Below are 26638 nucleotides of genomic sequence, written 5' to 3'. Positions count from 1 at the left end.
CATGTGACGTATACATGCTGCATTCCAACCAGGAGGCTATCGGCACCACGGACAAAGACGTGCTCTCAACTGGCCTCAGAGACGCAATTGAAAGACATGTCGGCCTGGCCATTGACTGTTATGAGGACGCCCAAGTGGTGCTCGCACTCGCAATATACAGATCATACATCGCCGAAAGCCGCGGGCGCGGGCCAATCACAGCGCCCGTCGACTTGATTAGGTCTCGCCAAGCCTCGAGCGAAGAAGTTGCGACCAAGCAGCCCTCCTTCACTACTATCACCAACGCCGACAACCCCCATTGATCCACTTCCCCTCTCGCTCCGAGCCGGCTTCACACAACCATGTTGGCTCGCTCAGCACTGCGTACGGCACGCACCGCCGGCGCCGCGACCCGCAATGCCACCAGCAGACCAGCTTCGGTACGCCTCCCACACGGCCCAGTTCCCGCAAACGGCTCCCGCGAGCTTCATCAACGCCATCTCTGGCATCATACTCGGCCCTGAGCCTTCTTCTGTTGCAATTGAATGTCTGGCTGACGGATTGGGTGATCACAGCGCTTTGCCTCGACATCGGCCTATGCCGAGGGAGCTGCCTCCGCATGGAAGAACAACGCCCTCCCCGCCGGTGCCACCATCTTCGCCGTCGGCTCCACTGCCTGGTACTGGCATCTCTACGGACGCGATGTCGATGCCATGACTCCCGCCGAAGAAGGGTGAGTGTGCCAACTCGCTAATTGCTTTGTAGCCGAGACATGGATGGAATGACGTCCATGCCTACGGCGGCAGCAGCAACAGCAACAATAGCAAAGAGAAGATGCAAAAGAAAATAGGGAGAAAAAGAAGCTGACTGTGGAATTGATAGTCTGCACCCTACCCAGTACCCATGGGAGCACGAAAAGTGGTACAAGACGTTCGATCACGCTGCGTACGTCTTCCCCGAATGATACTCGCATACTCGTCCTAACATGCCAACAGCCTCCGTCGTGGATTCCAGGTCTACCGTGAGGTCTGCGCGTCCTGCCACTCCATCTCTCGTGTCCCTTACCGAGCTCTCGTCGGCAAGTTCATGACTGTCGATGAGGCCAAGGCCCTTGCCGAGGAGAACGAATACGACACTGAGCCCAACGACCAGGGCGAGATTGAGAAGCGCCCCGGAAAGCTCTCTGACTACATGCCCGCGCCCTACAAGAACGATGAGGCTGCCCGTGCTGCCAACAACGGTGCGCTGCCCCCGGATCTATCGCTCATGGTCAAGGCCCGCCACGGCGGTTGCAACTACATCTTCAGCTTGTTGACTGGCTACCCCGAGGAGCCACCTGCGGGTGCTGTTGTGCAGGATGGCCTCAACTTCAACCCCTACTTCCCTGGTACCGGCATTGCCATGGCTCGTGTGCTGTACGACGACTTGGTTGAATACGAGGATGGCACAAAGGCCTCGACCTCGCAGATGGCCAAGGACGTTGTTGAGTTCCTGAACTGGGCGGCTGAACCCGAGATGGATGACCGCAAGAAGATGGGCTGGAAGGTGTTGGCTGTCACGAGCGTCTTGTTCGCTCTCAGCGTCTGGGTCAAGAGGTGCGTTTGCAGTGAGACATGGGCACATGGTGAAGCAATGTTAACAAGTACAACAGGTACAAGTGGGGACCGCTCAAGAACCGAAAGATCCTGTACCAGCCACCACAAAACAAGAGCATCCTGGACCAGATTCCCAAGCCCAACACTTCCGGCAAGACGAACCAATAGATGTCAAGCGGCTTTGGATTTTGCGCGGGTTGGAAGAGCGGGTAGCGGCAGCGTGTGTGTTCTATATCTTGTACAGTGCCAAGTATTTCCAACAATAAGATTTCCTTGTCTCGCGACATGGCTGAGGGGTGCATGTATGTGTATGTGAGTGTGCATGGGCCCAGGGTCCTTGCAGCCTGCTGGCCTAGGTACTGTGTGTGATTGAGGTTCGGGTTATTGGTTTAGCCATGGGGCAGTTGAAGAGCAGCAGCAGGCAACATGGCGTCATCCGGGGCAATGGCTTTGTGCCTGCGGTCTGGGTTCGCTTGAGCATGCGGCTAAGATAGGCGAGAGCGGCACCCAGAGGCTGATGTGTAAGTATACAAGTCAGTTCTCTACATGTGTTGACGACGACGAAGACGTGTAGGGAGCTTCTAGACTATCATGGGGCTCTTGTTGGCTCGGCCACGATGGGGAAACAGAGCACACGGACGGACATGTTGGCTCGGCACGGTTGCAAACCTGTTGTAGTTTGCAATAAGCAAAGCGATGCCCCACCTGTTGGTGCATACTTGCAGTGTGTAGTATGGCCGAACAGCGCAACAGAGGCTGCACCCGTGCCCAAAGACGCTGCACCCTGGCGGATGGTCGACCCCAAGGCAGAGCTACACGTGTCACGGCTGTCGGTGACAAACGCACGTCAGGACCGTCTTTGTCGGGGTTGGGCTCCACGGCGGCTCCCGTCGAGCCTCTTCGCCATGGGTGTGGTAGGCGTGCATACGGGTTGGGCTGTGGGCGGTAAGGGACGTGGACAATGAGCATGTACCACGTATGCGACTAAAGCCTACCACTCCACGACTCCCCCAGCCGTGCTACTACGACGCCGCGCCGGTGAGGCCAAAACAATTAAATAGCAGGACAAGTGGGCGGTGCATGTGCAGTAGACTCGCTCGAGCGTCTCAGCAACGGTACTGCTGCTGTTGTCACTGCACGGCCTTCTTCCGTCCCCCCGTCTGCTATTAGGTGAAGAGGCCAGACTATTATGTCCGAAACAGCACGGCTGGATATTTCTCATTGTCATCTGATTTGGAGACTCTGGCGCAGACCTTGACATCGTCACACGATCCGCTTTTGCTCCAGCCTGTGTGCGACCACCACCACCACCACCATTACCACACTACTGCTCCAACCCAGCCCGCTTGTCTGCCCATCCAAGCCTCCATCATACAGCCCGAGTGTTTCGAACCCTTCTGCTTTGACTTTCTGCCGGCGAATCAGCGCCCACTTCGCCCACCACAACGGCGCCGTCAGGCATTCATCAAGCGGAATACCCTGGTTCCCACTGGAGACCTTATTCTGCCGCTCCCCCCCTCCCCCCTCTCCCCTTCTCGCGCGTGAGCACCGAGGGCATCAGCAACACCGACAACAACAACGATTTCGCACAGAAACACTGCACTGACGCCGCTGGACGTCTGCAGCGTCTGTCGTCTGCCGTTTGCCTGCTCGCACGCTGCTGTATACAAAGTGCATCGCTGTTTCTTCTCCCAGCGCCGCACTGCCCCGCCCACACTGAAAGCGGTCAGCAAAATCACCCCCACCACCACTTTCCACCCTCCCGTCGCCCACCCCCGTCCGTCTTGCCCTCCGGATCTCGACTGCTGCTCACCCGCCCCATCTTGACCCGTCGCTCGCTCCCTTCCCCGCGCACTCAGGACTCCGGACTCGGCCATTCTCTAGCAGGAGCAGGCTCGAGTACGGCTTCTCCTCCAGCACCGCCAACCTCATGCCGTTAGTCATAGCCCATCTCCCCCATACTCGCGCTATGCCTCGTGCCCCCTCTCGACGCTCGGTCAAGTCGCGCGCTACGTCGCCATCGTCGCGTACGACGGGCAGCACTGCCCCGTCGAGTGTCTCGATTACTCCCCCTAAGCGCCGCTATCATGTCAAGGGCGACACTAACGTTGCGATCAGACTACGGAAGGGAATCATTGTCAACAACCACACGGGCGCATACGACAACGACGACGACGACGATTTCACTGACGAGGACTCGGCCGGGATCCAGGTCGTCTCCGCCAGTGAAGAGGAGTACAGCACTGGTGAGGAAAGCGAGGACGTGGACGACGAAGAAGAGGAAGAGGAAGAGGAAGACGACGACGACGAAGACGAAGACGAACACGGCATAGAGGAAGAGAACGAAGGCTCGTGGGACTACATCGACGAGATTAACCCCTCAGACTCTGCATCCCGCCCGCGTAACGTCAAGCATCACTCTGCACCACATCGTGCCGTTGCTCACCACCCTATTGTACACCACGCCGTCCACCCTCCTTCTGTAGCGCCACCTCGACAAAAGCCGTCTCGTCGAGAGCGAACATCTTCGCGCCACGCTGCTCCTGTTCCTGATCCCCCCTCCCGCCACGAGAGCCACAGCCGAAGCCAAAGCCGAAGCCGAAGCAAACTGGATCGCCAACGCAGGCCGCGACGGTCAAGGCATCAATCCGTCCATCATCATCAGGAGCCTCCCGAAGTCGAGGACGACGACGATTACCCATATGGCGCCCCAGCTCATGGAGCTCCGCCTCATGGGCACCCAAGCGCCGGCTGGGGTCATATACCCCAGCATGGGCCCAATGCCTTTGCACCTAGCATGGTTTCAGACCCTCGATATCAGTACGGATACGCAGGAGGCACGCATTCGCCCCCAGGTCAATTAGTTCCATTTGGCCATGACTCCCATGCTGCCTATGCACAGAACCCCTTTGCACCCAATGGACAAAACCCCTTCACACAGCCGCCCCAACCGGCAGCAGATCCACGCGGTGGCTACTTTCCCGAATATCAGGATCCTCGCTACCAAGATCCTCACCAAGCACACAAAGCCCACCGTTCCTCGATGCCGGCAGCACCTCCCGGGGAAATGATGCCTTACTCACCGACAGGCTATTATCCATCCTATGGTGCTCAGCCACCGCATGGCATGCCCCAGCACATGAGTCCCTATGGACATCCTGAACACGCACCACCACCACCACCCCCACCACACTCAACACACCCAACTCCACCTCCACCTCCGCATTCACGTCCACATTCGCGTCCACCTCCACAGAAAGCCTCTTCAAAACGAGCTACACCAAAGCCTCAGCACGAGGAAGAGCGTTATGCTGCCCCAACACCACCTACACCTGCACCTCAACCTCCACCTCAACCTGTTGCAACCGCACCTCAGACTCCAGGACAGCTGCATTTGCAGTTGCACCAGCCGATGCAGCAGTCGATGCAGCAGCCGATGCAGCAGCTAATGCAGCAGCCATTGCAGCAACCAATGCAACAGGCCTTGCAACAAGCCTTGCAACACTTGTCGCCAGTGCAGCAAATGCAACACATTCAACAAATGCAACAAATGACGCCCTTGCAGCAGATACAACATATACAGCATCTGGAGCAAATGCAACAGTTGGCTCAAATGCAGCAGCAAATCATAACTACTCCTCCGCCCGCTCCGCCTCCACCGCCACCCGCTCAACCAGATCCCAAAGAAGAGGGCATGCTTATAAAACTCGAGAAGCTCTTACTGCACAAAGCTGATGAGGAAGAAAAGGCAGCTGAGCAAGCCAGGAGAGATGCGGAACTTGCCAAGTTTACCCGTCTTGAGAATTTGCTCATTGCTCAACAAGAGGCCAAGATAGAAAAAGAGAAAGCTAAGAAGGAAGCTGCCGAGAAAGCTGCAAGAGAGGCTGAAGAAGCGAAGAAGAGGGGTGACGAGGACAAGCTTGCCAAATTGGAGCAACTCATTCTTGCTCAAAAGGATGAACAACTGAAACGAGAGGCTGCTGCAGATGCCGCCCGTGCAGCAGAAAAGGCTGCGGCAGATGCAGAAGCGGCCAGAATCGCAGAAGAGAAGAGGCAAGCGGCCGAAAAGGCCAAAATCATGGTCGAAGCGGCCGAAAAGGCGCGAGAGGAGGCCGAGAAGAAAGCGGCTGCCGAAGCTGAGGAGACTAAGAAAGCCCACGAGAAAGCCCTTGCTGAAGCCAAAGCCGCTCAAGAGGAACTGGAAAAGGCAAAGGCCGCCGAAGCTGAAGAGACCAAAAAAGCTCATGAGAAAGCCCTGGCCGATGCCAAGGCTGCTGCTGAGGAATTGGAGAAGGCTAAGAAAGCTGCCGAGGACGAGGCTGCTGCTCTCAAGCCATCTGATGCACCAAAACTCCCAATCAAGTTCAAGGACGCTGTTGGGCGTAAGTTTAGCTTTCCATGGGAATTGTGCAAGACATGGAAGGTAGGTAGACAATCGTTGCGTGATGTTGAGTGGCTACTTACATGAAATCAGGGCATGGAAGAACTTATCAAGCAGGCTTTCCTACACGTAGATGTTATTGGGCCTCATGTGCACCAAGGCCACTACGACCTTGTGGGACCGGATGGTGAGATCATTCTACCTCAGATTTGGGAAACCGTGATTCAGCCTGACTGGGCCATCACCATGCACATGTGGCCCATGCCAGAGCCGCCGCCACCACCACCACCTGAACCAGTAGTAGAGGTTTTCCCTCCGCCACCTCCACCACCACCGGATGCACAAATGTTCATGTCGCAAAATCTCCCTCTAAGAGGCAAAGGTAAGAAGGACAAGAGCAGGAAACGTGAGTCTGAATCTCACGCCCACGTCATTACAGTTCCCCCTCCAGGTGCTATGCCTCCACCACCGCCACCTCCTCCTGGCCACCCCGGCGATCATTCACCACCAGCTGTCATTGTCGTACCTAGCGGCAGTGGCGGCTCGGGCCACTCTTCACGCAAGAAGCCTACCCCCTCGCCGTTTTTCCGATGGGCCGCTGGTACCGCTGTTCGCAAAGATGCGACCAGGAAGAAGAAGTAAGAGAAGGAAGGGAAGACATGTTGGATGATTGATGAGTTTGATGCGTTTGATGTGTTCATGTGTTTGATATGTTTGGTTTCGATTGGTTGATTGATTGAACGAGTTGCCAGGAATGGGTTTGGCGTTTGCTTCTTGTCTACTCTTCATGTGGATTGCGGAGGTGCGCAAACCCATGTGCGAAGATACCATCCTGTTGCGATTAATGTTTCTTTGGTTTGTTTTTGATGTTGGTATTCTAATACATTCTATAGCAACCTGTTGTTTGATCAGTCCTGTATTAGTGTACTTTGTGTGTGTGTGTCTCTCTCTCTGTATTGTGAGTTTTTATCTTGGTATCTGCTAGTCACTGCTCCTTGATCAGTTGCTGTGGTCTTGGGATATGCCCAAAACTTCAATATACTGGCTTTCTGTTTCAAACATACAGTCACAATAAGCCTCTGTGAATGGAGCAGGTACTAAAAACTGGCAATCGATCTTGTAAATGTTTGGAAAACAAAATCCATCATTCATTGCATTGCATCATTGACTCGTTGGTAAATGTGAACATGCCCCTCTTTACTTTGTATTGACACAGCATATCAGACTTCTGCCGTAAAGTCCTTTCGGATGGTGAGATTTTCAAAGTTCTCCTGATTCTCAATGACTAGCCCCTGCTCATTAGCTAGATGCAGCAAGCAGATGAAGCAGTAGCTTGTAGAGATATCTGCCATTGTTTGCTTGGGGTACACGGCCTGTAGGCTATTGACTACCTTGGTGAAGGTTAGGGAACCATCGACTGCCTTGACGGCCGGGTCGTCGACAGCGTCTGGCTTGGGTGGCGCGGAGATCTGTTTGTTGCGTTAGCTTGCTGGCCGAATGTACAAGTAAATCAATATTCAAGATAGTACTTACACCTTCGAGCCCGATGCCCTTCCACAGCTCATCCTTAAGCCTCTTCACATCCACCTTCTTCGCTACGCGGGCGTACTGGACGTATTCTGGTCGGAATCTGCGACTCTGTGTCACTAGTTGCGCACCAAATGCGTCGGCTTGTGAGCTTGGTAATGAGCCATCCAAGGGCTGTGCAGCATTCGGGGCTTCGGGGGCTGGTGAGAAATGGTCTCGGGCATCTGCAAAGTCTTCATCGTCGTCAATAGGTCCACCTGGCATTGGCAAGCCATCATCCTGGAAGAAGTCTGCATCGTAGTTGCCTTGTGGTGCACCATCCTCAACATCGTTGCCTTGGTTGGCCCAGTACGCTTCATCGACATGACCGTGTGCAGGTTCGTTGGCTGGTGGCTGCATTCGTCGTCCTTCCCTGCGCGGGCCCATACGCGCTTTAGGTTTGAGGAACAGCCGCAGTAATTGTCTGGAGTTGAAATGCTTATCGTCCGGAAGCAGATTCCGTGACTTTGATTTCCATTGTGCTTTTGGTAGCGATATGGTTGAATTCGAAGTTGCAGGTGTGTAAAGCATATCTGCCAACGACTGCGACATGGGTGCAGTGAAGTCAATCTCAAATGGTTCCTTTTCCTTCCTCTTTACTGTCGGAGCTGCCTTGCCCATGTGCTTGACTCGCGAGATTCGCCAATGTTCCGGTCCTGCCCAACTCTTCTTGAGAGCCTGGTCGAAATAGCTTAGGATATTTTCTTGTTCTTGGTCGCGGCCATGCACCATAGAGACGCCATACTGAGCGTCGGTACCGACAGCACCCTCGCCCCCCTCTCCGGCTTCCTCATTGTCTTCAATGCCCATGGTATGGACGCGAGCTTGTGGATCCCGGATGGCTTCACGAGCCCAGACCTCACCACCTTCACCAAAGCCAGTTTCTGGAGGCAGATCAAAACCACCCATGTTCACGTCATCATCATCGAAACCCATTGGGTTTTCATCATCGAGGAAAAGACCGGATCGATTACCGGGTTCATCATCATCTTCGTCTTTGTCTTTGACGTCGTCGCGCCAGTCATCAGGGGCCTTGAGGAAGGGAAGGTCCATGGAACCGTTTACATCTCCAAGATCGAAAGTCTTCATTGAAGGGCAAACATCTTGTCCATCAAGCCGCGATAGGTCGGGGAAGTATTTGGCAGCCAGTCCTGATATGTTGATGTCGATATCGTCAAACGACTGCGCATCCTGTGGCTCCTGCGACTGCTGACGGGCATGCTCAAGACCTGCACTTGGGCGTGTATCTTCAGCGGTGGCGTCGCCCGCATCATCGCTGCTATCGAAAACAATTCTGCCTTTTCCGTCAATGGCTAGATGGTTGAGCAGCAGACCCTTCGCGCCTCCTTCGTCAAAATCGGCAGATGCCTTCTTGAAGAGTGGGTCTACAGAGAACTCGAGTTCCATCTTCTTGTTCTGCAGCTGAGCAAACGAGGATGCAAGGGTGGCTTCGGCAGAACGTGCAGCCCTCTTCTTGCGCTTCTTCTGGCCATCTTCGCCGTCCTCTCCTTCGCCATCATCATCATCGCCCTCTTCTCCGTCTTCGGCATCGCCACGGCGTTTTCTGCCAGCATTCTCTGCAAGTCCGCTCAAAAGTTTACCAGTATCTGTAGCGACGCTGTCGACTCTGCTGGTGTAAATCTTGACGCATCCGTCTAGGGTGCAACTCGCTTTCTGGAAATTGACACCGTCGCCTTCCTTGAGCAATGACATTTCGTGGAAGTAATCGATGAGTGCAAAGTTCCATGAATTGTTGGCATTGATTTTCTATTTGGACATGTTAGCAACTGCGTAGAGTGTGCCGTCATGGGCGTACATTGTCCGTGGCCATCTTCATCCACTCTTCGAAATTGGCCAGCAGCGGCATGACACGCTTGCCTGGCGTGACTGCTGTGCCTGTGATGTCGGGCATGCCATCCTGGCCCTGGGAGGGGGTGTGGGGGCTGTCCTGGCCCGCCGCAAGCGACATGCGCTTCCTGGCAGGAGTGGCAGTCGATGCTCGCAGCGAGTTACGCTGGGCTTCATTCTGGGCATGGCGGCGGTTGGCCTTCTCGCGGCGATCGTCGTTGAGGGGTACTCTATGCGAGTTAGCCGGGCCCAAGGGCGCGACGTGTGTGGTGCGGGTCGGCCTACTTGATGGGCGTCTTCTGCGGTGAGGCAGCCGTCGTGTACTTTGCCGTGCGCGGCATGGCTGCTATGGATGGGTGGGCGTGATAGGCTTTGTAGTGGGGGCGCTGGCGGGGAGTCCAAGCCGTGGTGGTGTTGGTGGTCTTGTTTGTCAACAGCCTGGCCAGGGTCCGAGCGTAGGGCAAAGCGCCAAGAACATTTACCACGCGACGGGTGGGCCATTGATCAGATGTGCACCGCCACGTATTCGCGTCACCGCCACAGATCTCTCTGCCTCAACGCCACACACACTCGCCTCAACGCCTCAACGCCACGACACGACAACTGCCAACCCACTCAAGTGACGACACCCGGTGCAGGGCCTCTGTTGGCCTGCTGCTTGTCGTTGGTCCGCGCCGTCACCTCTTTCCCTATTAACCTGCTTTCTTCTACCTCTTCTACACTTCCAGCATCCTTATCGCGCAACCGCTTCCGCTCTCCGTCCGCTCGTCTGAGCACCCCGACTATTGCGCCTATCATAGCCCAGGCGACAGCAGCGCCCGCTTCTGCTCAAACGCCTCGCGCTCCGTCTTCCGCCGTCCTGTGACACCCGCCTAAATTGCTCCCCCCAAAGCATTCGAGTTCGCGGCCTTATTCAGTGCGACTCGCCACCTTCATTCGCGCTGCCGAACCACCTTTGCGACTGTCTAAAGAACATGTCTTGACCATGAACCACGACGCCATACTTCAAACCGTCCAGCGATGGCGGCGCCCACGCTACTCGGCACGACCCTTCGCCCTCACTATCCTCGCCATTACCCTCATCTCGTTGCTTGCATGGGCAAAGACACAGGCTCCTCCAGGCGCGACGTCATCTGGCTTGCTGCACAAGAGGGACGTGACTATCCTGGATCAAGAGTGCCGCCTCGTCCACCATGCCCACGACCAGTGCGCTTTTGTGCGCGCAAACTGCCCTGACGAAGAAGCCGGAGTCATCTCGTACCTGACTTTCTACTACTGTCGCCTGCCTCACGCAAAGCCAGTCGCTTTCGCCCTCATGACCCTCTGGCTTGCTCTTCTCTTCAGCACCATTGGAATCGCAGCCAGCGACTTCTTTTGCGTCAACCTCAACACCATTGCGCGTATGTTGGGCATGAGCGAAAGTCTTGCCGGGGTAACCTTGCTTGCCTTTGGAAATGGCAGTCCCGATGTCTTCTCCACCTTTGCTGCCTTCCGCACCCACGCAGCAAGTCTGGCTGTCGGCGAGCTTATTGGCGCTGCGTGCTTCATCACTGCCGTTGTCTCAGGCTCCATGGCCCTCATTCGCCCCTTTCAAGTCGCCCGCAAGAGCTTTGTTCGTGATGTTGGCTTCTTCCTTGTTGCCGCTGCCTTCAGCATGGGTTTCATAATCGATGGCAAGTTGCATCTCTGGGAAGCGATCAGTATGGTTGCCTTTTACCTGTTCTACGTCGCCTTTGTTGTCAGTTGGCACTGGTGGCTCAACCTGAGGAAGGCGCGACGGGCAAAAGCTGCCGCTATGAGGAATCAATATGTCATGCCTAATGGTGAAGAGGAAGAAATTCAGGAGTACCATGATGAGGAAACACCGTCTCACAGTAGAACTCCAAGCCACGGCGTATCCATCGAAGACTTTTCCATGCTCGAAAATGCCGGCAATGACGAGCGCATGATCAACGATGACGACAATGAAGAAGAGCGGGAACGTTGGATGGGCGAGCTAACCAACAACATGCGCGTCAACCGACCGAACAACTCGCGTCGCAACACGCACACTCCTATTCGTCCCAGTCTGGTGGGAGCTCTCGAATTTAGGGCTGTGCTGTCTTCGCTGCAGAAGTCACGAAACATCCAGTCCATGCCCATCAACCTTCGTCGATACTCTGACGATCCGACCTACACCACTGCTCAGCAGCAAAAGTACATTTCACAAGGGACTCACGCTACCACTCAGCCTCCCTTTGATGTCCAATCCAGTGCCTCTGATGCCTTGGCACACGTGAGCCGACAAAACCTTGACGTTAACTATGGGCTGGGTAATCGAACCCGAGCGGTGTCGACCAACGACATCGACAATATCTTGTTGCAACCTAGCACTCTTCAGGGACAGATCGTGCCTGATATAACACTTGCGTCGGCAACTCCTAACGACCGAGACACGTTGTTGAACGCTCCCCCGTCGCCAACTATATCCCTGTCTCCACCAAACTCACCATCCTCATATGATCCAAGTTCAAATACGCCTAGGACAAGGCCAACTTCATCCAACATGCTCGCACCTCCTAGCGGTGATAACAGGGCATCGGCCCGCCAAGGCACATCGTCACCCAGTCCTTTCTCCTCGCCTGTCATAGAAGCCAACGACCGCCAATCGCCTCCAAGTCTGAGGCTGGTCGTGCCAGATGCTAGCTCTCCGCCAATTCCCTTCCCCGCTTACACCGACTACCCTTGGTCGGCGCAATCATCCTCGAGACCTGCAAGCCTTCGCCCGCCGTCTCCCAGTGCATCTTCAGTGTCAGGATATTTTCCTAGAAACTCATTCGGTCTTTTTGATCAGACTAGAACCCCTAGATGGTGGCCATCCAATCTTCTACCTGCACCCTATGTGCTCCTCGCGACTCTCTTTCCAACTTTGACCAACTGGAAGAGCAAAAGCTTTTTTGACAAGATTTTGGGATTAGTAGCAAGTATACCAGTGTTTCTACTTACAATCACACTGCCCGTGGTCGAACCTCCGTCGGACGAGACCGAGATAAACCATCCTGAGCCCTCATTCGACTTTGGTTTACCGACATCTCCATCTACACACATCGGCAGTACAGATTCACATACGCGCAATGTTTCTATCACTTTGCCACAAGATAGATCGAATAACATTACGTACTCCAAGGATAACAGACCCTCCAATCTATCCATGCCCCAGGGCAACAGCAACTCTTCCTCGACCAGTGCCGGTCACACACCTCAAGTATACATTACAGGCACAGATGCCCTCGCGCAATCACCTGAGCAAGTCCCGGCACTCGGCTTGCCCGAACCGACACAATGGAATCGCTGGCTAGTCATTGTGCAGATATTCACGGCGCCATTGTTCATTGTCCTGGTCTTTTGGGCAAACATGGAACCCGACAACCCTCGCGCTCTGCTGCGTCATACCCTGTACTCTTTAATCGCCTCACTGTGTGTTCTGGCGCTGATTCTGCTGACCACATCTCCGTCTCGACCACCCCACTGGCGCTCAGCGCTTTGTTTCCTCGGCTTCGCTGTCGCCATCGCATGGATTAGCACGATTGCCAACGAAGTTGTTGGTGTATTGCGCACACTAGGCGTCATCCTCAACATGTCAGATGCAATTCTGGGCCTCACCATCTTCGCTGTTGGAAACTCGCTTGGCGATCTCGTTGCCGATATTACTGTTGCGCGTCTCGGTTTTCCCATCATGGCTCTTTCGGCTTGCTTCGGTGGCCCTATGCTTAACATTCTGCTGGGCGTGGGCTTGAGCGGATGCTACATGGTGATATCCAAGGGAGAACATCGTCACGAAAAACACCCAGATCAGTCGGTGCATTTTAGGCCTTATCACATTGCGGTTAGCACTACACTGGTCATTTCTGGTGCGACGCTACTCCTCACTTTGTCTGGCCTGCTCATTGCGGTGCCTTTGCGCAAGTGGAAGATGGACAAGGTTATTGGCTGGGGATTGGTCACATTGTGGTCTGTAAGTACAGTTGCGAATGTTCTTGTGGAAGTGCTAGGATATAGTAGTAGTGTTAGCTAGAAGCCAATGGAGCAACCCTTAAGTAATTCACTTAGCGTGTGCTGCTATGCCATATTCACTGTATATTGTGTCGTCGTTCGCAGGCCTGGCAACATGCATCTGGTATCGGATATGTTTTTTTCTCTATTTTGATTTCCATGTTTACTATAATGAGCTCCCGATACTAATAAGGGGAAAACGGTCCTGGATGCTGCTCTTCACCATTTTGTTTGATTACGGCTAAGAAGAACCAATTCTATCGCAATCAGTACCGTTGAGATATCAAACAATGTTTAGTCCACTAGAGTACAACAACTTTTACTCGATATTCCCATACACTAGTATGGACATAAGCACTCAATGGATAATGTTTATACAATCTTGTTGCGGTTTCTTTTCCACCTCTCTTGCTAGGAATATTATTCAAAAAGTTATTGGCAAAGAATTATGTGTAGAGAGTGAGCAGGAACATCTCAAAATCATCATTCCATTATCTACAGCCTACAAATTGCATGTTCAAATTGATTTCTTTCCATTACAGAGAAGTTTCACCATCATTCCCAAATTTACATAGCTACGATATGACACCCGTTCGAACTGAGATTCATCGTGCGTAAGAATGCTCCCACCGCTCGGGGATGCTAGCTGGTGAGAGCTCGGCCTTTTAGTAAAACACAGGACTAACTTAGCGGACCAGGGTCGGACCAGGGACGGACTAGAGTCGGACCATACTGTAGCGATGCAATGTGAGGCAAAACTACCTTGCAAGGTAAAACCTTATACCAAATGCCATGTCACGTCTGCCACCCACAAAAACGAAAATATGTTATTTGTCGACTTTGCACATTTCTGCTACATTTGAGCATAAAAACCCAAAATGATAGTTCTAGATGAATACAGGCATCAAAGATCACGTCCAGCGTTCAAGCTCTACTGAACAGCCAGAATAGATTAACAAGGATCATTCACATTGTTTGAATGTACATTGTGATATATATACAAACTAGCTCCTGAAAATTGCAGGAGACACAAGACCAAGACGCGTCTCTAAGGAGGGGCGTGACCATCTAATTTAGACGATGGCCCTGTCGACGGGGATGACAGCGTCGAACTCGCAGCTGCCGTCGTAGGGGGCGGAACCGAAGACGGTGACACCACTGGGAAGAGTTTGTTGAACGCTGAGGACTATTGAATGTTAGCTCTGCTCTGAAATGATGTGAAAGACTGAACGTACTCTTTCCGTCCCACTGGAAATCGAAAGCGGCGCGGTCGCATCTGTGGATAACAGAAAGCTCGGCTTCGGGAGCCTCAACACAGGTGCTCCTCAACTTCTTGTCCTCAGGATACTCATCCGAAGTGAACTCGGCGTGGAGGTAGACATCTCTAATGGCGGGTTGGACGGTAACGGTGACGGCCCACTGGCCCATGCCATCGCGGGGAAGGACGGCAGCGGAGGCGCTGGCTGCGAGAGCGAGAAGGACGGCGGAGAACTGCATTTTGGTGGTGAAGAGTGAGTTTGGAGGGTTTTGGATATTAGAGAATTAAGTGAATAGTGTAGTAGAAGTGATGAATGCTGCTGGTGGTGTCGTTGTGTATGGGGGACCAGGCCATATTTATATACAACATCTTGTCACTGTTAAGATTCATCTTTGTGAACGTTCTCTCGTGATTATGGAGTCTATGGCATCGTGACAATGGAAAATGGTCTTTCACCTCGCAATGCGACGTCGCATCACGAGGTTCCTCGTTGAGCAGTCGTAGGGGGTTGGCTACCTCTGGCGTACTGATCGACCAAATGCACTTTTGGCATAGGAAACACTAAGACGTTCTAGCGCGCGAGTACTGACCCCCTTTCTGTTGCCGTACCCGGCTTATTTTTAGAAATACATGGAGAAACAGCATTGACGTTGAAAAGGCCGTGCCCCCGCAATGACGCTCAACGCTTACCAAGAAAAGGTAGCAGCATCGACTGATGCTCCGGCGCGACCCTGCAGAATTATGTCACCGAGCCCTATTGGTAGGTCATGACCATTTTCTCCAGCATGGTAGCATTATTGGCATGTCAAGCGATGGGTCGCCACGATTTTGGTCTCGTGATCGGAGTTGTAGCAGCTACGCACATTTTGTATGTCAAGGCATTGTATGTGCATGCTTGCATCACGGATGATCCATGTCAAAGTTTGACTTCGTATAAGTAACGCAACGTTATCTGCTCAACTAACTCCCTACGGTCACAAAGTTTCTCGTTGTCGGAGTCATTTGCGTGCGCGGCGGTCAATACCTGGCCGATCGATCACCCTTTGCTCCCTCATATTCGCCACTTCCTGTCAGTATTGCCATAGTAACTGGGATAAAGAAGCGAGGGGTGTTAAGGATTAGGAAATCCTCCTGTCCATTTTCTCAGGCGAGGTACAGTCTCGCATGACGAAGATCGCGTGGAAGGAAAAATGGCTAACAAGATGGAAGAGCGGTCTGCATACGGCTAGAGATATTTTATTGACTGATGAAAATGGGAGGGTGATTGGGGAGGTTCGACAGATGCTGTATGACAATCGAGGGGGGCAACGCCTGCAGTGGACAAAAGAGGTTTTGTTGGGGGGTCAAGACAATTGGGCTGCAGCGAAGGTCCAGGGCGGCTATAAAGCATATCATTAATGAAAGTTAAAAAAAACCAGCCCAGGCCTTGACAATACATGCAGAGTCATTCTACAGCGCGCACAGGAAATTGTATTATTCATCTAGGTGGTGACGGACTTGAATCTGACACACGATTCGTCGAGAAGGGTTGATGCTAAGCCATGGTATTTCCCTTGCCACTCAAGCATCGATCTTGGTTGAGATGATGGCGCCTGCATTCTCCTGAATTCGCGCACTGATTTCTCAAGTTTTCACAACAATCGAAAGCTTTGTGAGCAGGTCATTCATGCAAATCAAGTAGAGGCTGCCTGGGTTTACCAGCAACTACATACGTAAGTATACGTATACCAGAGAAATGCCTGCTGGAGGGAAGTGACTCATATATCATTGCTGATGTATGTAGAGTGAGAACTGAGAGAAGAAGTTTATGTACTTATCCACATCCATACACACCTAACCATTGCTTGTGACAATTCCCTCACGCAACGCTAAGTTGATTGTGCATGTGGAGTGGTTGTTCCATGGAAGGACTCGTGTGTTATTTGTGCAACCACTTGGAGCATCTCATATGGAGTTGTCAGTTCAACTTGCTGTCCGAGTTTCGGACCAAACTTATGCTCAAGGGTTGTGCTATGTAAAGATCACAAGACGCTATGGGGTAGGGTGATGTATATTCGAAATATGCATATGCAAGTACCACAGCCTTCGTCACGTTTTAGGGCTTGGCGACTGATGACCGAGGTGGACTACTGCACTTGTTCAGATTTCAAAACAATTGATTTCATTGATAAATTATTAATTCACGGAGGTGCCAAAGGCATGGCCTTGTACAGCGCTGTGGGGCATACTGTGGCTCGTCCGCGAATGAAAATGCTCCTCCAACCCGGTTCCCCGAACTTTATAGGTATTATCCATATTCTTCTCCTAAACGGACACATTTTCAGAACTCGCGGCATGCTCAATACACCGATGCACATCTATGGTGAGCAATGAATATAGCCTCCTTGTACAGATACCCAGGACCCACGTGTCAGCGTGAGTTTCAAGCGTACAAATGCCAGGTACAGGCCTCCAAGACCCCGTTTCTTAAGACTAGAACCCCTAATACTTAGTCAAGCAAAGTCAGGCAAACACTACATGGAATCCATGTGTCGTATTTCTCTTACCTCAAAAGCTCTCCGGATGCGGTCGGAACTGTGAAGAGTGTCACTTGTTGCCTGGTGGCCTCGGCCTATTGCCGTGTCAATCGACCTGCCGTATAAGACTTACTATCGCGCCCTTTACATCAGTTTACATACGTTTATGGCCTAGCGGACATCTCTGAAACCACCTAAACAGGTATAGGCTGAAAGCAAGAGCTCCCCAAGAGCATGGATCTAGGCGCATCGAGCCCCACGAGTTGCTTGGCAAATTCATTTCTGGTAGGAAACCCGTTCACCTCGGCCTGGTACAACTTCCTCCAAGCAGATGACTCCGATTGGTTGGTGAATCATCAGCTGGAACAAAGCCTTGTTTTGCGGGGTATGCAATATATCGCAGTGTCTATCAAAGTAATGTACCTCTTCGAAGGCACCTGTGAACGACATGTACCTGACCTTTAGTCTGAGGTGCCCGACGTGAATATCGTATACACTCTCATCATGCCATACACACAGCATATGGCAAATATCGAAACGGAGATATACCCCTGAACTTCCTCCTGCAGCGAGAATTATTTAAACGGTAATGATGAATAGCAATCTGAACTGCTGTCGCTTGGCGCTGGAAGTACTTGGATGCAGCTTTCTAGAAACTGCATATCGGCCAGATGTGATCATGACTCAAATATTCCGGAGGGAGGGGGGCTTTGCATACGGTTGGAAAATCTCCTCAACGATATACTAAGTATGTAGTAACTAAGAACTTGTATCAACAAATATGGTATTACGAACAAGGACTGTACTTTTGAATTGTATGTAATCAAGCTTTGAAGGATCACTGTTCAATAGTTTTGTACATTATGCGCCGGAAGATTACTGTCATACTAATGGTGTGCATCAAACAGAAATACCTGGGATGCTCAAAAGGCTCATACCTTCAACTAGCTAACTAAGCAGCGACAACTGTCTGGGATGCAAAGGGTATACATGACCTGATTGATTTTCATTGCTGATTGGAAACGGGCATTCGCTTCACTTCCCCGGTTGGTAACGGGTACCTAGTGAGGTCGCTCCCTACCCTGGACTGTCTTTATGCCGACAACCCTGGTTTAAAACGCCTGTTACTACTACTATTAGTCCGCGCCGCTTCGGAGGATTTCGCACGTGGGCCTCAGCGTTCGACCTTACGCCCCATCACCACCTACCAGCGACCATGGAGGTGACTACGACGGTGACCACAATAGCGATCATGCGGACTTGGTCTCAAACACTAAATGTAGGTGGCTCTACTCTACGGACAAAGAAGAACGCACTGCGGGGAATAATCGCTGGCTTGGAAGTATCGGAAGTAAATGCGGAAGATGGCAGACGGCCGTTTAATCCGATTAGGAGTTCAGTTACCGAGTAGGAGTTTAGCTTCGGTAAGCTTAGCGAAATAGGTAAGGAGAGGACGGGGAAGACCTCGGGAGGTGGAGGTAGGGTCTAGTACATAATGGAACGGGCCGTGGAAGATAGTGGAGGATCCGGTGAGACCTTTAGGTACGGAATGGGGGTTATACGCTTTTCTCTCCTCCATTGGTTCACATTGTGATAGATACACTGACTATTTGTGCTATGGCAAGGTCTCGCATATCAAAGGTTTAGCATAGTATGCATGGACCATGAATCATGGCTTGGACTTGATGGTTCTACTGCCAGGAACCAAGTATTCACACAGTGGTAAACTGCAAGCTCGTTTTGAACGCCCTGCGTAGACAAGAACAGGAGCCATCTTCTCTGCCCGCTACTTATCCAACCTGTACTTTCGTACCCTTTCCCTAACTTTTAGCGAGAAAATCTCTTTGTTGTAGCTCATCCCAACAACCGTGCGTTCGTTTCAGAAGCCCCCACTTTATCGGAATAGTCCCCGGCCATGTGGAGTCGTAAATCTAGGGACATGTTCACGAAGGATCGCACCGGGCTTACGCACCGGTGGATTTAATTGGCTATGGTATAGACAAGACAAGATGTACCCACGTGGTTCCTTATCATGTCCGTACTGTTTACTACAAGCCAATAGTATCTCTCGGTCCTACTATCACTTGGCGTACGGACCGGCGTGAACCCAGTAGCTTTACCCACTTTTCTATCCCGGCTGGATAGTAGAGAAGTCAGTCTGCATGATACTCATTAGCTAAGGAATAACCTAGTTCACGCTTTCATGTTTAAAATTTACGTCCTACATCGTCCTTGACTAAACGAGAGTTTTTTTTTACGAAATGGTACCGGGTGTTTAAGAGGGGCCAAAAGGCAATCGGGCCGATCGCTGCTTAATCCGGGGAACACCAGATAACGGGAGCCGGATAGGCCGTGAGTATGCTTACAATGGACCATTAGTTATTCTGTTATCGACTATAAGATAGCCTAGATAACTATTGCGATAGACATAGTTGATTACGGCTTGAAGTTTCTATTACGGGAGATTGACTCAATGTTAATGCGGAACTTTTCCGTTTGGTTCCGTTCTAACCTCGCTACTGAGTATAGGGAATGCCAAGCTCAGGGAATGCCAAGCTCAGAGTATCGAGTAGTATCTACCGTGAACATGTGGACTATTGAACGTGGGATATGCAACAGAGAACCCTGTATATACACCCCTGATTCATGATAGCCACCGTGGGGAATCATACGACGAACTCAACGATAGTCGCCGTCGGGGATTTTACGACCAACTGACTCAGGTACGGACGTACTACACAAGTCTGTACTTGAGGATATCTAACTTGGCGATGTTGTATTTATCTATATAAAAGGCCTAAGGCTGCTTGAAATATTTGTTCCACCACGCTGATTTCGTCTCTTTCAAGCTGAAGAGTTACTCTGATAAAACAGCGGTTACTTATGATGCTTCTCTCCAGCACCATCCTCGCGGCCTGCCTAGGACTCATTGTCCCGGGCAATGCTTTCTCGGAAAGACGGATCGACAGGAGCGCTCACGAACAGCGTGCAGAAGGTTCTTGTTCGGGGGAACAGCCTCCATCTGTTGCTCCGCACAAAAACTTCTGGGGTGGCTTGACGGCGGCAGAGACCAAAGACGTCTTGGCTCTTCTGCACAGTGACGCCGTCGGGTTCAATCTAACGAGTGCAAATAATGCTACAAGGTAAGTTAGATCTGCCCAAAAGTTTGCAGCAAAGACGTTACTAACCCAGTAAACAGTCGGGACAACAAAATGTAAGTGTAAAACAAACAAGCTACTTGTGCACCCATATAACAAGACTGACCAAATTTCCAGCATGTCAGTTGAGCTCATGATGCCCAACAAGACAGATGTCCTTCCTCTGCTATCCAACAGCAGCGGGACTCCGACTAGATATGCGCTAGCTGCGGTAATGTTCGGAGCTCCTGAGGAGGCCTATCTTCAAGAGTTCAAAGTTGGCCCTCTGCCAATCACAAATGCGTCGGCTGTGCTGCCCTTCACTTTTGCCAACACTAGAAAGAACCCGAAGATCTCAGTCGTAAACCCAGACACAGCTGATTATGCTACATTCAATCTACAGAACATGAAGGACGCTGAAGATGTAACAAAGAAGCTTTGGAACCTTGTAAGTTTGATGTGATCTCTCGGCAGTATGTCTGAGTGGCTAATATGAGCATATAAAGACTGTTGATGATGGCCTCCAAGTACCTCTCGCTTTTGCTGCTCCGATTACGGCGTCTGAAGGCAAGGTCATTATGTGGCAAGGGTTTAATGCTCCAGTCACAAGCATCTACGATACCATCTCACTTCTGCCGCTAGGCCTCTACATGAGAACCGATATCACCGGCCGCGATCCTAGCAAGTGGTCGGTGACTGGCTGGGTCTACAATAACGAGTTCTACCCAACTCTGGATGACTTCCGCAAGGTTATTAATCAGCCGAACTTCAAGGCTTTGGGAATGAACGTGGACGAGCCTTGGGCTCATACACGAACAATTGGAACCCCCTTGCCTTTTGATAACCTCCCACCGCCTGCGCCGGTCCAAGCAGGCAAGGAAAGATTTACCGTTGATGAGCAGGAGAACTATGTGACCTGGAGTAAGTTGATATCTAAGCCTCGCATTGAATCCTCGACATGTAGCTGATGGTTTTCTAGTGGATTTCTCATTCTACGTCAGCATCACCCGCGACAATGGCGTGCGCCTCTACGATGTTCGTTACAAGGGCAAGAGGGTCCTCTACGAGGTAAGCTCAGCTTTTATATCGCTTCTTTGGCAATGTGGCTAATCGATATCTAGTTTGGAATGGACGAAGCCATCGCACATTACGCGTAAGCGAATATTCGATACCTAAATACTTTGATAACATGCTGATGTGTTGACTTAATGAATAGTGGAATCGACCCGGTACAATCAGGCACATGGTATGGCTTCAAAATCCCTAGTGATGCACTTACTTTTGCTAACGGTTTATCTCAGTTACTTTGACAGCATGAGTGGCTTTGGACCCCCAATGATTTCCCTTGTCAAAGGTGAACACCAAAACTGTTAATGACCCATTGAACATAATACTGATCCAAATTGCTCTAGGCTACGACTGCCCCGCCTACTCCCATTACCTCAATGTGTCTCAAACTACCGGCGAAACTACATTTACGCAGAATGATGCTCTTTGTAAGACTTCTCCTAAAGCCTGCAACCATAACCATAGGACTAACAGGACAAGGCATGTTCGAGATTGATAAAGGATTTCCCATCCAGCGTCACTCCTGGGCTGGTTATACAACTGTTACTAAGAACATTGCGTTCAATATTCGCGCAGTCTTCACTATTGGCAACTACGACTACATGATTACATATCAGTTCTCCCTCGATGGGTCGATTGAAGTCGCGGTTCGGGCCTCGGGATATATTTCGTCGGCATTCTACGCACAAAACGAAGACTATGGTTTCCAGATCCATGATAGCCTCTCCGGATCCCTGCATGACCATGTCATCACCTTTAAGGCCGACTTCGACATCTTGGGAGAAGCTAATTCATTCCAGAAGGCTGCTATTGTGCCAACCACTGAGACGTATGATAAACCCCTTCACAACCCTAGCATCAAACGAGCTGTGTTAACTTTTGCAAAGGTACAAATGGTCGAATCGCACGCACAAGACCATGAAGATTGCGAGAAGCTTCATTGAAAATGAAGATCAGGGAAAGATCAACTGGTCGCCTAACGGTGGCACAATATACACCGTTGTCAACAAGGACGCGCCGAATAAGTACGGCGAATTGCCCGGTTACAGGATCGTTCCAGGTTCGTTACAATACTTTGAGATAGGTCGTAGCGTTTGCTAATCGTATCAGCGGCTGGTGTTGCTTATCTTACGGTTGAGGATTCGGATGTCACTAAAAATGCGGCTCACCACACCACCCACCACCTCTACGTTACCAGACAAAAGGACAATGAGATTTATGCAGTCGGCGCATACAACTCGCTTACTCCTGAAGATCCTCAGGTGGATTTCAATGAGTACTTCAATGGGGAGTCGCTCGTGCAGGAGGACATGTAAGTTTTCCTTCACCACCACTACCCCCACAACACCATATCCTAACCCTATTACAGTGTCGTGTGGTTCAACTTAGGCATGCACCACGCTCCAAATTCTGCAGACCTACCGAATACCGTGTTCTCTACGGCCCATTCTGCGATGACAATTGAACCTTTTAACTATTTGGCCGGAGATCCATCGCAAGCCAGCACCCAGCAGGTATTGATCAAGACAAAGAGCGGCAAGGCAGAAATCACTCGTTACGGAGCTCAAGAAACTACCTGCCCGGTAGATAGGGTACGTTTGTCCAGTATATTCACATATTGGTGCTAACCCTTTACCTACAGGCCCAGCTCAACCCAGATCTCTCGCTGTACTCGAATTCCATCAGTGTACTCAAGTATCCGTTCGACGGATCAAAGCCGGATCGCGCCTAGGCACGGCATGTCGCGAAGCGCGCCATAATGGGGTAGGGTAGGCTCTGCGGGAACTGAGATGGCCGGATGAAAAGTGACCCTACCACAACAACACAACCACTTAATAACGCCCAAACTACGCACTACTTAGCTATAAAGATTGAGTAGACAAACAATAACTTCCTTAGTAAAGCTTCTAGTACTTTTACACATATTATAATGCTATTCATGATGACTTTTGCTGTGGTCTCGGCTGATGTCTGGCGCGGTTTTCATTCGGCTACTGATTTTACTAGTTACCCAAGAAGTAGGACTCCGACTTCTCATTACACTAACCAGCTCACGTTTCCATGACTGTAGTGAGTGCGCTTTGAGCAACCGCACTAGAATAGAGAAAGGTAGCCGGCACAACCAAATCTAAATGGTGGGGTCGCGTGTAGATGGGTGCTAGAGAGAAGTGACTAAAGTAAGGGGATGGCATTTCCAGAGTTTTATTGAGCGTTTTTGTGTCGGCCCATGGGTTACAATAGAGACTTGAGTGCTTCGAAAACATATTAGGTATATTATCCTTGTCCTTTGTGTAGTCAGGTGGCACGATGTAATGTGCTGTATATCGTTTCATTCAAACCATCAACCATCAGGCATTATCTACAAGGGCATCAGCCCTCAAATACATGCATGTTTTCGTCACCCTTGTCACTTTTGTATCCTGCACCACCTCTAACACGCTTCCTCGAGCCGTCGAAACGGCTACTTAGTGCGTGACAAATCCCTCCCTTAAACATTTTTTAGCATATAAAATTCGATTCGCATCTTATCTAGGGGTAGGCTTGCAGTTTGCCTAGAGACTGCCGTTGCTAGGGGAGCAGTCCAAAACATGTAATCAGTGCCTCTAAAGCGTTTGCATCGACATCGACTTTCGGTCAGAACGCATGCAAGGTAAAGCCTTTCCCAGAGCTGCCGTTCAAGCACCAGGACTTCTTTCATCATGCGAGACTCGTATAGCGATAACACATCACCGAAGATAAGAAAATGTCCAAGTCGCAAACGAAATCGCGGGGCGAAGGTAGCGACCTGCCACCTTCACACATCCTGTTCGGGTCTAAAGTACGAATGCGTTTGTTGTATGTATATGTATTTCTTGGTGCGAAAAGAATAAGGTACATGAACATAAATGGGAGAAGATATGTGTCAGGCCTCCCCTGCCACCTTCCACGCATGTAGCACCTGTTGAATTCCGAGCCTCTTTCCATCAGAAAGAATCTCATTCCTGCATTTCTCCTGTGGGAGGCTTGAACGGCCTCGCAAATACTCGAGCGCGAGTCCCTTCACCATGCCCTTCGCGAAATCAGCGGGAAACCGCTCCGCCAGATTGGGTGTCAATGTTATATCCCCCGCCTCAATCTTCTCGTGATCATCGTAATGAACCTTGAATTTGACGTCGAGGATATCCTCTGCGCATTGCAAGAATTCTACCAAAGATGTACGCTCGCCAGCGAAGAAAGAATCTCGAGACCATGATGGGAGGTTGAGCATTGCCACGACAAAACGGGCCGCATCAGTGCTATGGGTCAGCACAATTGGCTGACTACCATCCCCAGGGATCGCAGCAAATCTGTGCTGTAGATCTATGAACAAAGCAGCGCCTTTATTGGGATCCAGAGCTGATGGAATCGACGGCGGACAGTAGTAGTCTAGAAAAAGGCCAATGGACACAATGCTGTACTCCATTTTCAGGTTGGCGAGTAGATTACGAGCTTTGAATTTGAAGCCATAACTGGGCATGTATTCGAAGATCCTAGTACAATGTTCAGATTAATCTCGAACAGGTTGGCGTTTAGAATTTCTTACCCTTCACGGTAATCAGCACCGAATTCACTAGGCAAGAAGCGCTGCACGCACTCAGACTGGTTGGCGGCTTCGATGAGTCTCAGCTGTGCTACGCCACTTGCTTCATCGCTGATTGAAAGAGCGGAGATGACCGTATGTATAGCATGTTCGCGCAAAGCGTCTGCTAGTGCAGCCGTTGAATTGTAGTCGACTAAAACAGCTTTTGGGTCGTGATCAAGTGGTTTCCGGACCAAGATGATGTATTCGTGAGACGTTTGCTTGTCGAGTTGTTCCTTGAACGCGAGACCAATACCTGACGTTGCACCTGCGATAGCGACTCTGACCATTTTGCTGTTTTTGATTCTGTCTTCTTTGGCTTATGGTGATTCCTGGATTGTCACATTGTTTAATGTGGCAGATTCCCATTTATATAGCTTTGGGCTGGACGAATGTCGGAGTACTAGTGAAGCGCTCTAAAGCCAACCACAAGCACGATCTACTCATGGCGCCTTTGATACCAGTATACACTCCATATTTAAAGCCACAAAAGTAGACAATGTGGAGAATGGTTGCATATATCTTTGAACTACTAGTTTGATCTATTTCTACTGAAACTAATAAAGTGCAGATTTAGGCATGTTTGGAAAGAAGGATGGTGGAAGAATATTGTAGGGAAACGGAGGAAAATCAAAATGTTGGTCGCTTCCATGCCTTGCTTATCGTATGATTCTGTCTTCTTGCCAAGCCCTGCATCCCCGCATAGTATTCGGGCCGTTATCAACCGCTTTGCGATACTAGATCGTCATAACATATCGTTCGGCTCTACATCTATGGAGACAGCTTTGCTACTACACAAAGGGCGACCGAGCCAGTAAACTATCTCTGGATTATCCAACAAATGCCTTTGGCCAAACGCCGAATCAAAACGTTGACCGTATATAAGGTTGATATTTTACGGGCTTGGTAGTCAGTTCGACACCAGTCAGTCAATGTAGTTGTGCATCTCTACCTTACCAAGCCAGCTGTTTAAAAAGCGATGTATTTGTCCTTTTCTTGGAAAAGAATATGGGCTAAATTGATATACTAGCCAGCTGAGAGACATGCATCCCCTGAGACGATTCACGGTCATCGCCGGTGCAAGAGAGGTAAGGAATTGCACTTGACTCACCATGGACACCTCGTCCTGCAGTTGGTCAGTTCATTTGTTGGGATTTATCCTCCAGATCTTGACTTGATTGTATTTATTGTACTGTTGTGGCATCCGATGGAAACCGTCAAGACAGCTCTCTCCGCCCATGTGATTGAATAAGGTCGTCCGTGGGCTGATCAGGTATCATTGTCCATTAGAGAGGGTTGAATGCAGATGACCTTAGCGGGTGATCATACTGGAGTGTGGTAATCATATAGGCGAGTACAACGGAGATGCATGCAGCCCGATTAGGGAACTCTGCCAATGACGCCACGCCTTCGCTTTTCACGGTCAAATTGTAGATACAGTGTACTTTAGATACTCTATTGCATGTTTCCCAAAGTCCCAGTGCAATAATCCAGACTCGTTGGACGAACTCACGGGGCAAAAACCTACTAGTACGACGCGTGACGTCACGTGAGTTGTAGAGATCGGCTTGTTCTGAATAACCTCAAAACAGTCCTTCACTGGGCCATGCTAATAGAAGCTACTAGAGTGGTAGAGAAGCGCACTCCGGCCTTTCTCATC

The 26638-nt window shown here is 50.8% G+C and overlaps 7 protein-coding genes across 7 annotated transcripts; 4 read left to right on the top strand and 3 right to left on the bottom strand.

Annotated features, from left to right (window-relative positions):
- Positions 1 to 341: 341 nt before the first annotated feature.
- Positions 342 to 1742, top strand: COCMIDRAFT_100825 (uncharacterized protein; the record flags this gene model as incomplete). The annotated part of the gene is made up of 5 exons (XM_007691871.1): positions 342 to 419; positions 555 to 712; positions 862 to 924; positions 975 to 1574; positions 1631 to 1742. 5 exons carry the CDS (start codon positions 342 to 344, stop codon positions 1740 to 1742), a joined length of 1011 nt encoding a protein of 336 aa, XP_007690061.1.
- A 1801-nt stretch (positions 1743 to 3543) lies between these two features.
- Positions 3544 to 6597, top strand: COCMIDRAFT_7140 (uncharacterized protein; the record flags this gene model as incomplete). Its single annotated transcript, XM_007691849.1, has 2 exons — positions 3544 to 5997; positions 6049 to 6597. 2 exons carry the CDS (start codon positions 3544 to 3546, stop codon positions 6595 to 6597), a joined length of 3003 nt encoding a protein of 1000 aa, XP_007690039.1.
- A 578-nt stretch (positions 6598 to 7175) lies between these two features.
- Positions 7176 to 9710, bottom strand: COCMIDRAFT_28103 (uncharacterized protein; the record flags this gene model as incomplete). The annotated part of the gene is made up of 4 exons (XM_007691858.1): positions 7176 to 7424; positions 7489 to 9288; positions 9338 to 9599; positions 9655 to 9710. The coding sequence occupies 4 exons, from the start codon at positions 9708 to 9710 to the stop codon at positions 7176 to 7178; spliced, it is 2367 nt and encodes a 788-aa protein (XP_007690048.1).
- A 644-nt stretch (positions 9711 to 10354) lies between these two features.
- COCMIDRAFT_28102 (uncharacterized protein) lies at positions 10355 to 13423 on the top strand (the record flags this gene model as incomplete). Its single annotated transcript, XM_007691857.1, has 1 exon — positions 10355 to 13423. The coding sequence occupies one exon, from the start codon at positions 10355 to 10357 to the stop codon at positions 13421 to 13423; it is 3069 nt and encodes a 1022-aa protein (XP_007690047.1).
- Positions 13424 to 14474: 1051 nt separating this feature from the next.
- Positions 14475 to 14898, bottom strand: COCMIDRAFT_28101 (uncharacterized protein; the record flags this gene model as incomplete). Its single annotated transcript, XM_007691856.1, has 2 exons — positions 14475 to 14587; positions 14637 to 14898. 2 exons carry the CDS (start codon positions 14896 to 14898, stop codon positions 14475 to 14477), a joined length of 375 nt encoding a protein of 124 aa, XP_007690046.1.
- Positions 14899 to 20058: 5160 nt separating this feature from the next.
- COCMIDRAFT_100833 (uncharacterized protein) lies at positions 20059 to 23112 on the top strand (the record flags this gene model as incomplete). The annotated part of the gene is made up of 14 exons (XM_007691870.1): positions 20059 to 20318; positions 20375 to 20389; positions 20451 to 20760; positions 20819 to 21233; positions 21292 to 21380; positions 21434 to 21465; positions 21529 to 21558; positions 21614 to 21666; positions 21725 to 21808; positions 21861 to 22209; positions 22268 to 22440; positions 22491 to 22692; positions 22750 to 22972; positions 23023 to 23112. 14 exons carry the CDS (start codon positions 20059 to 20061, stop codon positions 23110 to 23112), a joined length of 2325 nt encoding a protein of 774 aa, XP_007690060.1.
- Positions 23113 to 24282: 1170 nt separating this feature from the next.
- Positions 24283 to 25268, bottom strand: COCMIDRAFT_28099 (uncharacterized protein; the record flags this gene model as incomplete). The annotated part of the gene is made up of 2 exons (XM_007691855.1): positions 24283 to 24889; positions 24943 to 25268. The coding sequence occupies 2 exons, from the start codon at positions 25266 to 25268 to the stop codon at positions 24283 to 24285; spliced, it is 933 nt and encodes a 310-aa protein (XP_007690045.1).
- Between the last annotated feature and the right edge of the window lie 1370 nt (positions 25269 to 26638).

Source organism: Bipolaris oryzae (assembly GCF_000523455.1).
Source record: "Bipolaris oryzae ATCC 44560 unplaced genomic scaffold scaffold_111, whole genome shotgun sequence".
Taxonomy (NCBI): Eukaryota; Fungi; Ascomycota; class Dothideomycetes; order Pleosporales; family Pleosporaceae; genus Bipolaris; species Bipolaris oryzae.
Note: the sequence above shows the minus strand (reverse complement) of the source record. Positions and strands in the feature narration are given on the sequence as shown.